Here is a 12,500-nt window from a genome sequence, read left to right on the forward strand (position 1 = left end):
CACACACACACACACACACACACACACACACACACACACACACACAGTCTGAGGAGGTGCTGGGCTCAGCCTAATCAAATAATTTGGAGTGTTTACACAAAAACAGTTGAAATGCCTCTCTTCACTCTCTGTTCACTGTGATTGAGCACACTTGGGTAAATGAGCATGTGTCTGACTATTTTCTTGGGCAGATTTCCCAAGCACTACCCTGCTTTGCAGGCTAACTTGAGGAATTAAATAGTTCAGTTGATCAGATAGGCCTGCAAATATTATCGCTATCTATCTATAAATTACAGGAACAGAAATGTGTGTGTGAACTGTTAGTTCGATTGTTTTAAAACTTGACAGGTGTCTTGCTGCAGGCACGAGTAAGTGCAGTGCCATTGTATTCTCCTTTAATTAGTCCCTAATTAGCAGATAGGATCTCTCTCTTTATCTCTCTCTCTCTCTCTTTATCTTTGAATCTCTCTTTACGTCACTGTCTTCAGCTGGGTTACATACACTGAAACGATCCAGATAACAGCTTTAGAATTTAGTCTCGCAAACGTTCTTACAGTATGGGCATGACAAAGAAAGTAAATGATACTGAGAGGAAATATGTCATGAGAGAAAAACTAATCCGTTAGCATGTTGGCATACAGTTCAACCGTGAAGAGCTGCTGTTTAATGGAATTGAAAACTCAATTCACCACTGTCGTCGTGGCGTCGCTGACATCAGCGGCTCTGAAATTGGAACTGGTCCAGTTTCGGCCCGGTTCCGGGTGAGTCCAGTCCCAAAGTTGCTCGGACGGCTGTGCGCCGCTATCCTGGGTCTGATCGTGTGTGCTAATCTAACCCACTACACATTCACATGTGTCTGCCTGTTGTTGGCCCACAACTGCCATGGTAACGGAGCACTAAACTAAGCTGATAGCGGCTAAGCTGATAAGGAGAGAGAAAGAGAGAGAGAAAGGGGAGGGGTGGAGTAATGAGAGAGAAAGCGAGAGAAAGAAACAGAGAGAGAGAAAGGAGGGGAGGGGTGGAGTAATGAGAGAGAAAGCGAGAGAAAGAAAGAGAGAGAGAGAGAGAGAAAGAGAGAGAGAAAGGGGAGGGGTGGAGTAATGAGAGAGAAAGCGAGAGAAAGAAAGAGAGAGAGAGAGAGAAAGAGAGAGAGAGAAAGGAGGGGGGGGGGAGTAATGAGAGCAGTAGAGAGACGGTGCTGCTGGGCCCACACATCTGGGCTGGTGATTTGGGGATCTGATGGCGACCCCACAGCAGGCAACGGGGCTTATAGCACACAGCCTGTCCAGTTTCAGCTGCTGTGTGTGTGTGGGTGTGTTTGTGTGTGTTCAAGCATGTTTTTCTCTATGTTTGCCTGTCTTTGTTTGTATGGCCATTTGTGTGTGTGTGTGTGTGTGTGTGTGTGTGTGGCAGGGATGATATATTGTCCACCCGTCATTATTGGAAAATAAGTCACGACAGGGCGGAACCCGATGATGACAGGTGGACATTACCTCAGCCCCCTCAACAACTTTTCAAATGTAAGAACATGTAACAAATACAGACCTCCAAAGGCCCATTCAGAGTCAACGGAACATTCTGCAGCTTTCTGAAGAGCCGTTCTAGAGGTTTGTGTATTCCCCTCTGCCCACACAACAGTCAGTAACTTCAGCTTGACTTCTGCCATCACATCTTCGGAAACAGTAGAGCCACTGTAGTAGCCAATGAAGTAATCGGAGACTTTTATCGGTCATTTGTCCCACCACTGCCCCAGCCTCAGTTTCTGACACATCCTTAAATATCAGTGCAATACCTCCTCATACTGTCATGCTACGCACTTAGCATTACCATACTACTATGCTTTGGATACAAGCGTCTGCTAAAAATCAGTCAACTTTAACTTTGACTTGCAGCACTCTCAGTACATCACCCCACTACACTGTACTACACGCTACCCATGATCACACAGCCCTACTACCATCTCAAGCTCTCCACCATGATCACACAGCCCTTCTACCATCTCAAGCTGTCCACCATGATCACACAGCCCTACTACCATCTCAAGCTCTCCACCATGATCACACAGCCCTTCTACCATCTCAAGCTCTCCACCATGATCACACAGCCCTTCTACCATCTCAAAATCTCCATATTAGCCCATGATAGCACAGCCCTACTACCATCTCAAGCTCTCCATATTAGCCCATGATCACACAGCCCTACTACCATCTCAAGCTCTCCATATTAGCCCATGATCACACAGCCCTTCTACCATCTCAAGCTCTCCATATTAGCCCATGATCACACAGCCCTACTACCATCTCAAGCTCTCCATATTAGCCCATGATCACACAGCCCTTCTACCATCTCAAGCTCTCCATATTAGCCCATGATCATACAGCCCTACCACCATCTCAAGCTCTCCATATTAGCCCATGATCATACAGCCCTACTACCATCTCAAGCTCTCCATATTAGCCCATGCTGCCACACTACCATCTCAAGCTCTCCATATTAGCCCATGATCACACAGCCCTACTACCATCTCAAGCTCTCCATATTAGCCCATGCTGCCACACTACCATCTCAAGCTCTCCATATTAGCCCATGCTGCCACACTACCATCTCAAACTCTCCATATTAGCCCATGATCACACAGCCCTACTACCATCTCATGCTCTCCATATTAGCCCATGCTGCCACACTACCATCTCAAGCTCTCCATATTAGCCCATGATCACACAGCCCTACCACCATCTCAAGCTCTCCATATTAGCCCATGATCACACAGCCCTACCACCATCTCAAGCTCTCCATATTAGCCCATGATCACACAGCCCTACTGCCATCTCAAGCTCTCCATATTAGCCCATGATCACACAGCCCTACTACCATCTCAAGCTCTCCATATTAGCCCATGATCACACAGCCCTACTACCATCTCAAGCTCTCCATATTAGCCCATGATCACACAGCCCTACTACCATCTCAAGCTCTCCATATTACCCCATGATCACACAGCCCTACTACCATCTGAAGCTCTCCATATTAGCCCATGCTGCCACACTACCATGCAGTGTTCCTTGGCCAGGGATAGACTGACCAGCTGAGGGAATGAACAGAAAAGTAGATGGCTAGACAGATAAAGGGATTGATAGATGGATAAATGGCTACGGTAGGAGGATAAGAATAGAGAGAGAGATGGCTGAACGGACGGATGCAGGAATAGATGTCTGGATGGGTGGACGGACCGATGGAGGGATGGAGGAATATCCAGCCTTCTGCAGTGCCACTCGGACACATGGCACAGAGCTCCAGCTCTCCCTCTCCCTCTCCCTCTCCCTCTGCTGTCCTGCTAGCTGTCAGGCGGCTGGGCCAGCTTTTAATCTAAAGGCTGAACGGGAGGGAGGGAGGGATGGAGAATGTGCCATAGATGGAAAGGAGAGAGAGAGAGATGGAAAGTGAGAGGGATGAGAGAGAGAGAGAGTGTGTGTGTGGTTAGTGAGAGAGTGAGTGAGTGAGTGAGTGTGTGTGTGTGTGTGTGTGTGTGGTTAGTGAGAGAGTGAGTGAGTGAGTGAGTGAGTGTGTGTGTGTGTGTGTGTGTGTGTTTGTGTGTGTGTGTGTGTGGTGGTTAGTGAGATGGGGGTGGTGTGGGAGGGAGTTGTGTTGTTGTGGTGGCGGTGGTGGTGGCCATACATCCTGCTCGGCATGCTTGGCAGAGGCAGGGTATTGCCACATCTGTTGCGGAAAAGCTGGGTGGGCAGGTGGTGAAGGGCGGCGGCTGGTCTAATGGGCTTTGCCGAAATGGCCCCCTCCACCCCTCACCGTGCCCGTCGGCCAATGCCCGCTGCCCATCATGGAGGACCGGTGCAGTAAGGTGCCAGGGGCAGGCCTGCGCCAGCCTCTGCTATGGCCACCGCCACAGGGGCATCTGCTAGAGGAAAACCAGAGGCACCACATCCTCTCCATCTCATCACTCGCTCTCTCTCTCTCTCTCTCTCACGCTCTCTCTTTCTCTCATTTGATCACTTTCTCTCGCTTTCTCTCTCATCTCGCATTCTCTGCCTTTTTCTCTCTCGCTTTCTCTCTTCATCTCTTCTTTTTCCTCGTCCTCTTTCTCTTCTCATTCCTCTCTTTCCTCTCTTTTGACTTTGTTTTTCCCTGTGCTCTGTACCTCTCACTGAAATCACATTTTCTGCTCCATCACATAAATGCATAGCCTGACTACGGATGTATACAGATAGGAGTGATATAGGATCTGAGTTGCTCGTAGTCCTGTAGGTATGTAATGTCCTATAGGTACACTCTACTTCCCTTGCATTATAAGAGTGATCTAGGATTTGAGCATGATAAGAGTGATATCGTAATTAATGTTTTTTAATACTTCAAAATAACATTTGATAAATTAACCTTACATTTTTCAGTAGCCATAGGTGTGTAGATTTGAACAAAATCTGGTTTGGTTTTTACCGGAGCTTTTACTGCCTGAAATATCCAATTTTGTGTTCCACGCTTGGAGTTTAGTGCTGGGCTGGTGGGTGCTTATTTCCTCCCTTTCACATGGCACATCAATGGTTAGACCGAGAATTCTCGTCGGAAATCAAAATTCCACTGGAGCTCCAAGCGAATTTGTACACGCAGCCTTATAACACTGTTTACAGCTCTTCGAGTCACGGTAAAATGTCATTTTTGGTACATAGTTAATTTCATAGACTATATATACAGTCTATGGCTAATTTAGATACATGGTGGGGGTGCTTGCGTTTCTATAGGAATCTGCTGTCTTGGTTTGTATAAAGATGAATATTAAGTGATACACACACGTAAGAGTGTGGCGGTAATAAGTGACGTTCCTATATAGGATTTGAGTTGCTCGTAGTCCTGTAGGTATGTAATGTCCTAGATGTACACTCTACTTCCCTTGCATGGTAAGAGTGATATAGGATTTGAGCATGATAAGAGTGATATTGGATCTGAGCATGGTAAGAGTGATATAGGATTTGAGTTGCTCGTAGTCCTGTGTGTAATGTCCTATAGGTGTGTAATGTCCTATAGGTGTGTAGTGTCCTATACTGTAGGTACACTCCACTTCCCTTGCATGATCCCTCAGTGTGAGGGCTGGGTGCTGTAGTCGATGTCAGAGCGCACCAGAGGGGAAGGATAATATTGGAACACATTTATGTGTCTTCTTTAACTGGCGCTGTCTTTTTTGGCACATCAGCGATGGGAACATCATTACCAGAAGTGCTGATAGCAGGCGCTCGAGCACTCGCTCTCGCCCTGCCAAGCTTTTACATCCTGCTTCCAGTAAGACAGTTGTAGGAGAGCTTTTCTGTGAAGCTATAAATACTGCCAGGGTGGAAATGCTTGGCATCTCATTTCTGTGGCTGGTACAACTGTGTGTGTGTGTGTGTGTGTGTGCGTGTGTGTGTGTGCCTACTGATCCAGAAGATCACACAAGCTCATCTGGGGGTTGCGCTCCCCTCTCTCTCTCACTTTCTCTCACGCGCAATTGTTTGCTCACAAGTGACTCTGCTTCACCATTTCTCTCATTCACTCTCTCACTCATTCACTCATTAATGTGCATGCATGCACGAACGCACACACACACCCTTGCTCACTCGCACACTCACTCACTCACTCACTCAAACACTCACTCATTCACACACTCACTCACTCACGCTCCCTCTCTCTCCCTCCCTCCTTGTTGAGTATCTACAATACAGGTTTCAGGCTTTTCCCCTCTAACTTAACAGCATCCTGAAAAGTCACTTGCAGCTGACAGTTCTCTAAGTCAGACTACAGCCTTTTTATTTCAAGGGCTTGCTTGCCTTTCCTTAAATATTATCACTGTGTTATCAGCTGTCAAGTGTGCATGGGTACACACACACACACATACACACACACAGAGGGAGAAAGGGAGAGGATGAGAGGGAGAAGCATATGTCTGCATAAAAATGATAATTGATAAATGAATATTGTAAGTGAATAAGTCACTGGCCCTGATAGCTTGGTCAATGGCATGTCCTGTAGTGGTGCCATGGTTGCCCTTAGCGCGCGCCTGTGTGTATCTGGGCTAGTGCCCTTAGCGTGCGCCTGTGTGTCTTGTGTGTCTGTATGTGGGCTAGTGCCCTTAGCGCGCGCCTGTGTGTCTGTATGTGGGCTAGTGCCATTAGCGCGCGCCTGTGTGTCTGTATTTGGGCTCGTGTTAATTCCTGTGTGTCTTGTGTGTCTGTATCTGGGCTAGTGTCCTTAGCGTGCGCCTGTGTGTCTTGTGTGTCTGTATGTGGGCTAGTGCCCTTAGCGTGCGCCTGTGTGTCTTGTGTGTCTGTATGTGGGCTAGTGTCCTTAGCGTGCGCCTGTGTGTCTGTATGTGGGCTAGTGTCCTTAGCGTGCGCCTGTGTGTCTGTATGTGGGCTAGTGTCCTTAGCGTGCGCCTGTGTGTCTGTATGTGGGCTAGTGTCCTTAGCGTGCGCCTGTGTGTCTGTATGTGGGCTAGTGTCCTTACCGTGCGCCTGTGTGTCTGTATGTGGGCTAGTGCCCTTAGCGCGCGCCTGTGTGTCTGTATGTGGGCTAGTGTCCTTACCGTGCGCCTGTGTGTCTGTATGTGGGCTAGTGCCATTAGCGCGCGCCTGTGTGTCTGTATTTGGGCTCGTGTTAATTCCTGTGTCAGACGCTCCTCGGCCGCCTCCTGAGGTGATGTGTGTGCCACCTACCGGTAGCCAGGTAGTGACCTTGTTTTCCCTGCCCTGGCAATGGGCATAATTTTTAACCACACACAGGTAGATGTGCGGCCTGCCAGCCATCCAGCACGCCAGAGTACCAGCCTGCCTGCCCACACACCCGCCCACCCACCCCTGTGTGTGTGTGTGTGTGTGTGTTCGCTCGCGCCAGTGACCTTAGCAATGTCGCCATTAACCTTCCTGACTAAATTTAGGCCGCCCCGTCGTTCGCCCGCCTCAAACGGCCCAGCTGAGGACCCCTAATTACGAGCTGGCAGCAGCAGCGATGGCGGCAGGGGCGTCGCGTCTCACCTGTCGTCTGGGCATTGTCCCCGGTATCCACAGCGACAATGAAGTGCAGCGGGGACGCGTCCCCCCATTCGGCCTGACACGCGATACGTCAGCGTCCTCCTCACCAACTCGCTTTGCCCTCCAGCTCACCGCCGCCAAGCAGCTGTTGCTCGGATACAGGGTTTCCTTTAAAGGCTTTCTTCCCTCAGCTGTGTGTGTGTGTGCGTGTGTGTGTGTGTGTGTGTGTGTGTGTGTGTGTGCGTGTGTGTGTGTGTGTGCGTGTGTGTGAGTGTGTGTGTGCTTGCATGCATAGGTCTGTAGGTATGTGTGTTTGTAAGTGTGTGTGTGTGTGCGCGTGTGTGTGTGTGTGTGTGTGTGTGTGTGTGTGTGAGTGTTCAGTGGTGTGGTATTTCGGTGAGCTGACCACCTGAAGCCTTTGTCACTGTCTAGTTGAGAGCTCAGAGGCACAGAGGTGGGACTTGGGCTTTTTCTGTTCTCCTCCACACAGACTCTCCTGTGTAGAGGAAATAGCTGCTGCCACACACACACACACACACACACACACACACACACACACACACACACACACACACACACACACACACACACACACACACACACACACTCTCTCTCTCTCTCACACACACACACACACACACACACACACACACACACACACACACACACACACACACACACACACACACACACTCACTCTCTCTCTCACACACACACACACACACACACACACACACACACACACACACACACACACACACACACACACACACTCACTCTCTCTCTCACACACACACACACACACACACACACACACACACACTCTCTCTCTCACTCACTCAGTGGCACATACACACAAAAAGCTCACTTGTCTGCTAGCACACTCTGGTGGGTTGATTATTCCTAGTCTCTGAAATTAGAATGACTCCTCCCCCACATTATTGTCTTTAACTAATTACCAAACGTGCAGTTGAACAACCCATAATGCACTGCATTTAATCCAACTAGAAAATACTTATTATTGTTATTACATTACATTTAGCACTTTAGTCAAGTTTAAATTACACCTTAGTCAAGTTTACATTACACTTTAGTCAAGTTTAAATTACACTTTAGTCAAGTTTATATTACACTTCAGTAAAGTTTACATTACACTTTAGTAAAGTTTGCATTACACATCAGTAAAGTTTACATTACACATCAGCAAAGTTTACATTACACTTTAGTCAAGTTTACATTACACTTAAGTCAAGTTTACAGTACACTTTCATGTAAAGCGCCTTGCAGTGTTATGCCTGTGTATGGATTCCATAGGCTGTGTTTTCATCTTCAGCAGATTGCCCCCCAGGACATCAGTTCAGTTCCGTCAGATCCAGTTCAGTTGGAGATGAACGGATTTTGTCTTGTCTGTTTCAGAATGTCAGTTGATGAACACAGAACGACCAAAACCCAACACCTTCATCATCAGGTGCCTACAGTGGACGACAGTCATAGAGAGGACGTTTCACGTGGACACGCCAGAGGAGCGGTGAGTCCTGCTCATCATCATCATCTCTCTCTCTCTCTCTATCTATCTATCTATCTATCTATCTATCTATCTACAGTACAGGCCAAAAGTTTGGACACACCTTCTCATTTCAATGTGTTTTCTTTATTTTCATGACTATTTACATTGTAGATTCTCACTGAAGGCATCAAAACTATGAATGAATGCAAAGTTATTTGGCCCAAAGATGAATATTTGTCAAGTTATGGCTTGCTGAATATGGTATTAAATTTAAAAAAAAATAGCAACTTTGAAGAAACTAGAATATAAGACATGTTTTCAGTTATTTCACACTTTTTTGTTAAGTACATAATTCCACATGTGTTTATTAATAGTTTTGATGAATCTACAATGTAAATAGTCATGAAAATAAAGGAAACGCATTGAATGAGAAGGTGTGTCCAAACTTTTGGCCTGTAATGTCTCTCTTTCTATTTCTCTCTCTCTCTATTTCTCTCTGTCTGGGCTTCTCTCAGTTCAGTTCAGTCCACAATACTGTATTGGCATGAATAATAAGACATTTGAATCGCTAGAACTGTCCTACACAGGACACATAATACAAGGAATCGCTAGAACTGTCCTACACAGGATACATAATACAAGGAACCACTGGAACCGTCCTACACAGGATACATAATACAAGGAACCACTAGTGTAAATGTCCCTGTGCAGACTCTCAAGTAACTTCAATTCCGTTTAATTCAAATATGCTTATTGACTTGACAAACCATATGCTGCATTGCCAAAACATTCTCAGGCACAATATAAACAATATGTATGTGAAGAGTTTGCTTCCAAAACGCTATATATTCGTTTTAAAAAAAAAAAAAACAGTAAAAAGTCATGCTATTTAATTGTGTATTCCAGGAAATATCAATCAAATTGCAGTTGTGTTGTTTTTATTGAGTAAAAATAAATGAAATAACAATACCCAAACACATTTCTACTGAAATTACTTGGAAAACAAAATGTAAAAAAATTATTTATGAAAATACGTTAAAATGGTGGATATAGTGTTTTGGAACTAATCTCTTCATATTCAATTCAAAGGTGCTTTATTGGTTGGACAAAAAAAGGTGTTTGCATTGTCAGAGCAATCATATGATCATCTCTCTCTGTCTCTGTCTCTGATTTTCTCCAGCGTACTTTTCTCTTCAGCCTTTTAGTTTTGCCCACAGACACACACACAGTCACACACACAGTCACAAAAATGCATACATACTGTGGGAATGCATCTACTGATGCAGCTGGACACATCATCAGTGACGTTCCTGGAGTCATTGGGTGTTTCGGGTCTTTCAACATCATACACCCTCATCCAGGTGACCCAGCCGGGGTTGATCAGACCTCAGCTTGTGTCCAGATGGCATGTTAGCTACCACGACTCCATGGTTCTCCTCTCTTGAGCCACAGCCATCTTGAGGCTCTCTCTGCCGCTTCGGTGGTATTGCGGATGGCTCTCCTCTTCTGCTGTCCGACGATGCCTAAACGCCCCAGTGCACTGGCCAAGGATCGGGCCGCAAAGCCTCTGCACCCTACCTCGACTGGGAGGCACTTCGCCCTCCATCCTGACTGCTGGCAATCATTGACTAACCCCATGTACTTGGAGAGCTTCCTCTCATACGCTTCTTCCAGGCGATCTTCCCATGGGACTGTCAGTTCTAGAATTACGACCTGCTTGGTGGCCTCTGATACAAGGACGATATCAGGGCAGAGGGTGGTGACCGCAATGTTGCTGGGGAACTTCAGTTGTTTCTCAAGGTCCACCAGCAGCTGCCAGTCTCTTGCCGAGGTCAGGATGCCTGTTGGTGCTTTCTTTGCTGAGGCAACCTGCTCCCCAGCCTTGACAAAGGTGATGGTGTTCTTGGGGGGACGCAGCTGCTTTGCCCATACCAGTCCTGTGTTGATGGCTTCAGCTATAGTCTTCAGGACTTGGTCATGCCTCCAACGGTAACGCCCTTCTCCTAGTGCTGTTGTGCAGCAACTAAGAACGTGTTCCAAGGTGCCTCTCTTGGAACATAATGGGCAGGCAGGTGACTCTCCTAGACCCCATACATGCAGGTTTGATGGACTGGGCAACACGTCGTACACTGCCTGGATGAGAAATTTAATGCGGTGGGGCTCAGCTCTCCAGATCTCAGTCCAGGTTACTTTCCGCTCCAGCGCATTCTCCCATCTTGTCCAGGCCCCCTGCTGTCTCATGCCCACCGCCCTGCAAGATCTTATCTCCTCCACATCAGCCCTCACTTCCTCTTGGATCATACAGTACCCTCCAGAATTATTGGCACATTATTGAGAATTATTGGCACATTATTGAGCATAAAAATAAAACCATGCCAATCTCTAGGTATGATGAAGGGTATGTGATGATGTGGCGCTATTTTAATTCCATAGGCCCAGGGAACTTTATCAGGGCTCATAGTATCCTGGATCCATGAAATAACTGGCCTTTAAAAATAAAAATCTGCCTGCCTCTATGGAAATTTAACATAGGGGTGCCAATACTTATGACCCCCGTATTTTAAGGAAGAACATGTATTTATTTATGATACATTCTTCATTCACAAAGAAAATTGGTGTCCTTAAAGGTTGGATATTTCCTCATTTTTTTACTTAAGGCATTAAGATCAATTTCCAAAAGATGATTTTATATTCCTCTTTTTAGTCAACTTTAGCAGAGGTGCCAATAATTCTGGAGGGTACTGTACATACATACATACATGCACACACATTCATACAGAAGTCAGAAGAATACTAAACCAATTCCAAGTGCACATACTGAATACGCACACTAGCTTCCTGTCCTCACCAACCCCACTGAAATAGCAGGGTCAGAGATATCAGATGCGTTACTGACCAGACGAGTCCAGCATGTCAGCAGCCTTTTGTTTCATCTAGAGCAGTGTTTCTCAAAGGTGGTCCGCAAGCTATCCCAAGTGGTCCGCGAGCAGACGTGGTAAAATATAATATAGATGAGTTGTTTGCAATATTGAACCAACTTGTATGTAAATCCAAACAGTTCTGCAACACTGTCTATGTAAGATATGCCAGTTTAAATCAAATGAATCCACTGACACAATTAAGCAAAGTGCAAAGACAATAAGCAAGGTGCTTCAGTGAGTAGGCCTATTGTGTAGGCTAATATACTGTTGAAGTAGGTCTATTCTTTTTTTTTTTAGATAGGTGGTCCGTGCGTTTCTTTTTTATTGGTTAAGTGGTCCTTCGTCTGAAAAAGTTTGAGAAACACTGATCTAGAGGTTAATAGACATATCCATAAACTAGGACACACTGATCTAGAGGTTAATAGACAGATCCATAAACTAGGACTCACTGATCTAGAGGTTAATAGACAGATCCATAAACACTGATCTAGAGGTTAATATAAACTAGGACACACTGATCTAGAGGTTAATAGACAGATCCATAAACTAGGACACACTGATCTAGAGGTTAATAGACAGATCCATAAACTAGGACACACTGATCTAGAGGTTGATAGACAGATCCATAAACTAGGACACACTGATCTAGAGGTTAATAGACAGATCCATAAACACTGATCTAGAGGTTAATAGACAGATCCATAAACACTGATCTAGAGGTTAATAGACAGATCCATAAACTAGGACACACTGATCTAGAGGTTGATAGACAGATCCATAAACTAGGACACACTGATCTAGAGGTTAATAGACAGATCCATAAACACTGATCTAGAGGTTAATAGACAGATCCATAAACACTGATCTAGAGGTTAATAGACAGATCAATAAACTAGGACACACTGATCTAGAGGTTAATAGACAGATCCATAAACACTGATCTAGAGGTTAATAGACAGATCCATAAACTAGGACACACTGATCAAGAGGTTAATAGACAGATCCATAAACTAGGACACACTGATCTAGAGGTTAATAGACAGATCCATAAACTAGGAAACG

General features: G+C 45.8%; 1 protein-coding gene across 1 annotated transcript in view; it reads left to right on the forward strand.

Moving 5' to 3' along the window:
• The window catches only part of akt3a (v-akt murine thymoma viral oncogene homolog 3a), a 108,438-nt gene that overhangs the window by 66,477 nt on the left and 29,461 nt on the right, over window positions 1-12,500 (forward strand). The window contains exon 4 of the mRNA XM_076285220.1: window positions 8,427-8,538. Within this exon, the coding sequence (XP_076141335.1) occupies window positions 8,427-8,538 (112 nt within the window). The remainder of the gene's footprint in view (window positions 1-8,426; window positions 8,539-12,500) is intronic.

This window comes from Alosa pseudoharengus, unplaced genomic scaffold (genome assembly GCF_046254945.1).
Source record: "Alosa pseudoharengus isolate Yale_2024_CS ecotype anadromous, Long Island Sound unplaced genomic scaffold, YU_APseudo_1.1 YU_APseudo_1.1_scf_15, whole genome shotgun sequence".
NCBI lineage: Eukaryota > Metazoa > Chordata > Actinopteri > Clupeiformes > Clupeidae > Alosa > Alosa pseudoharengus.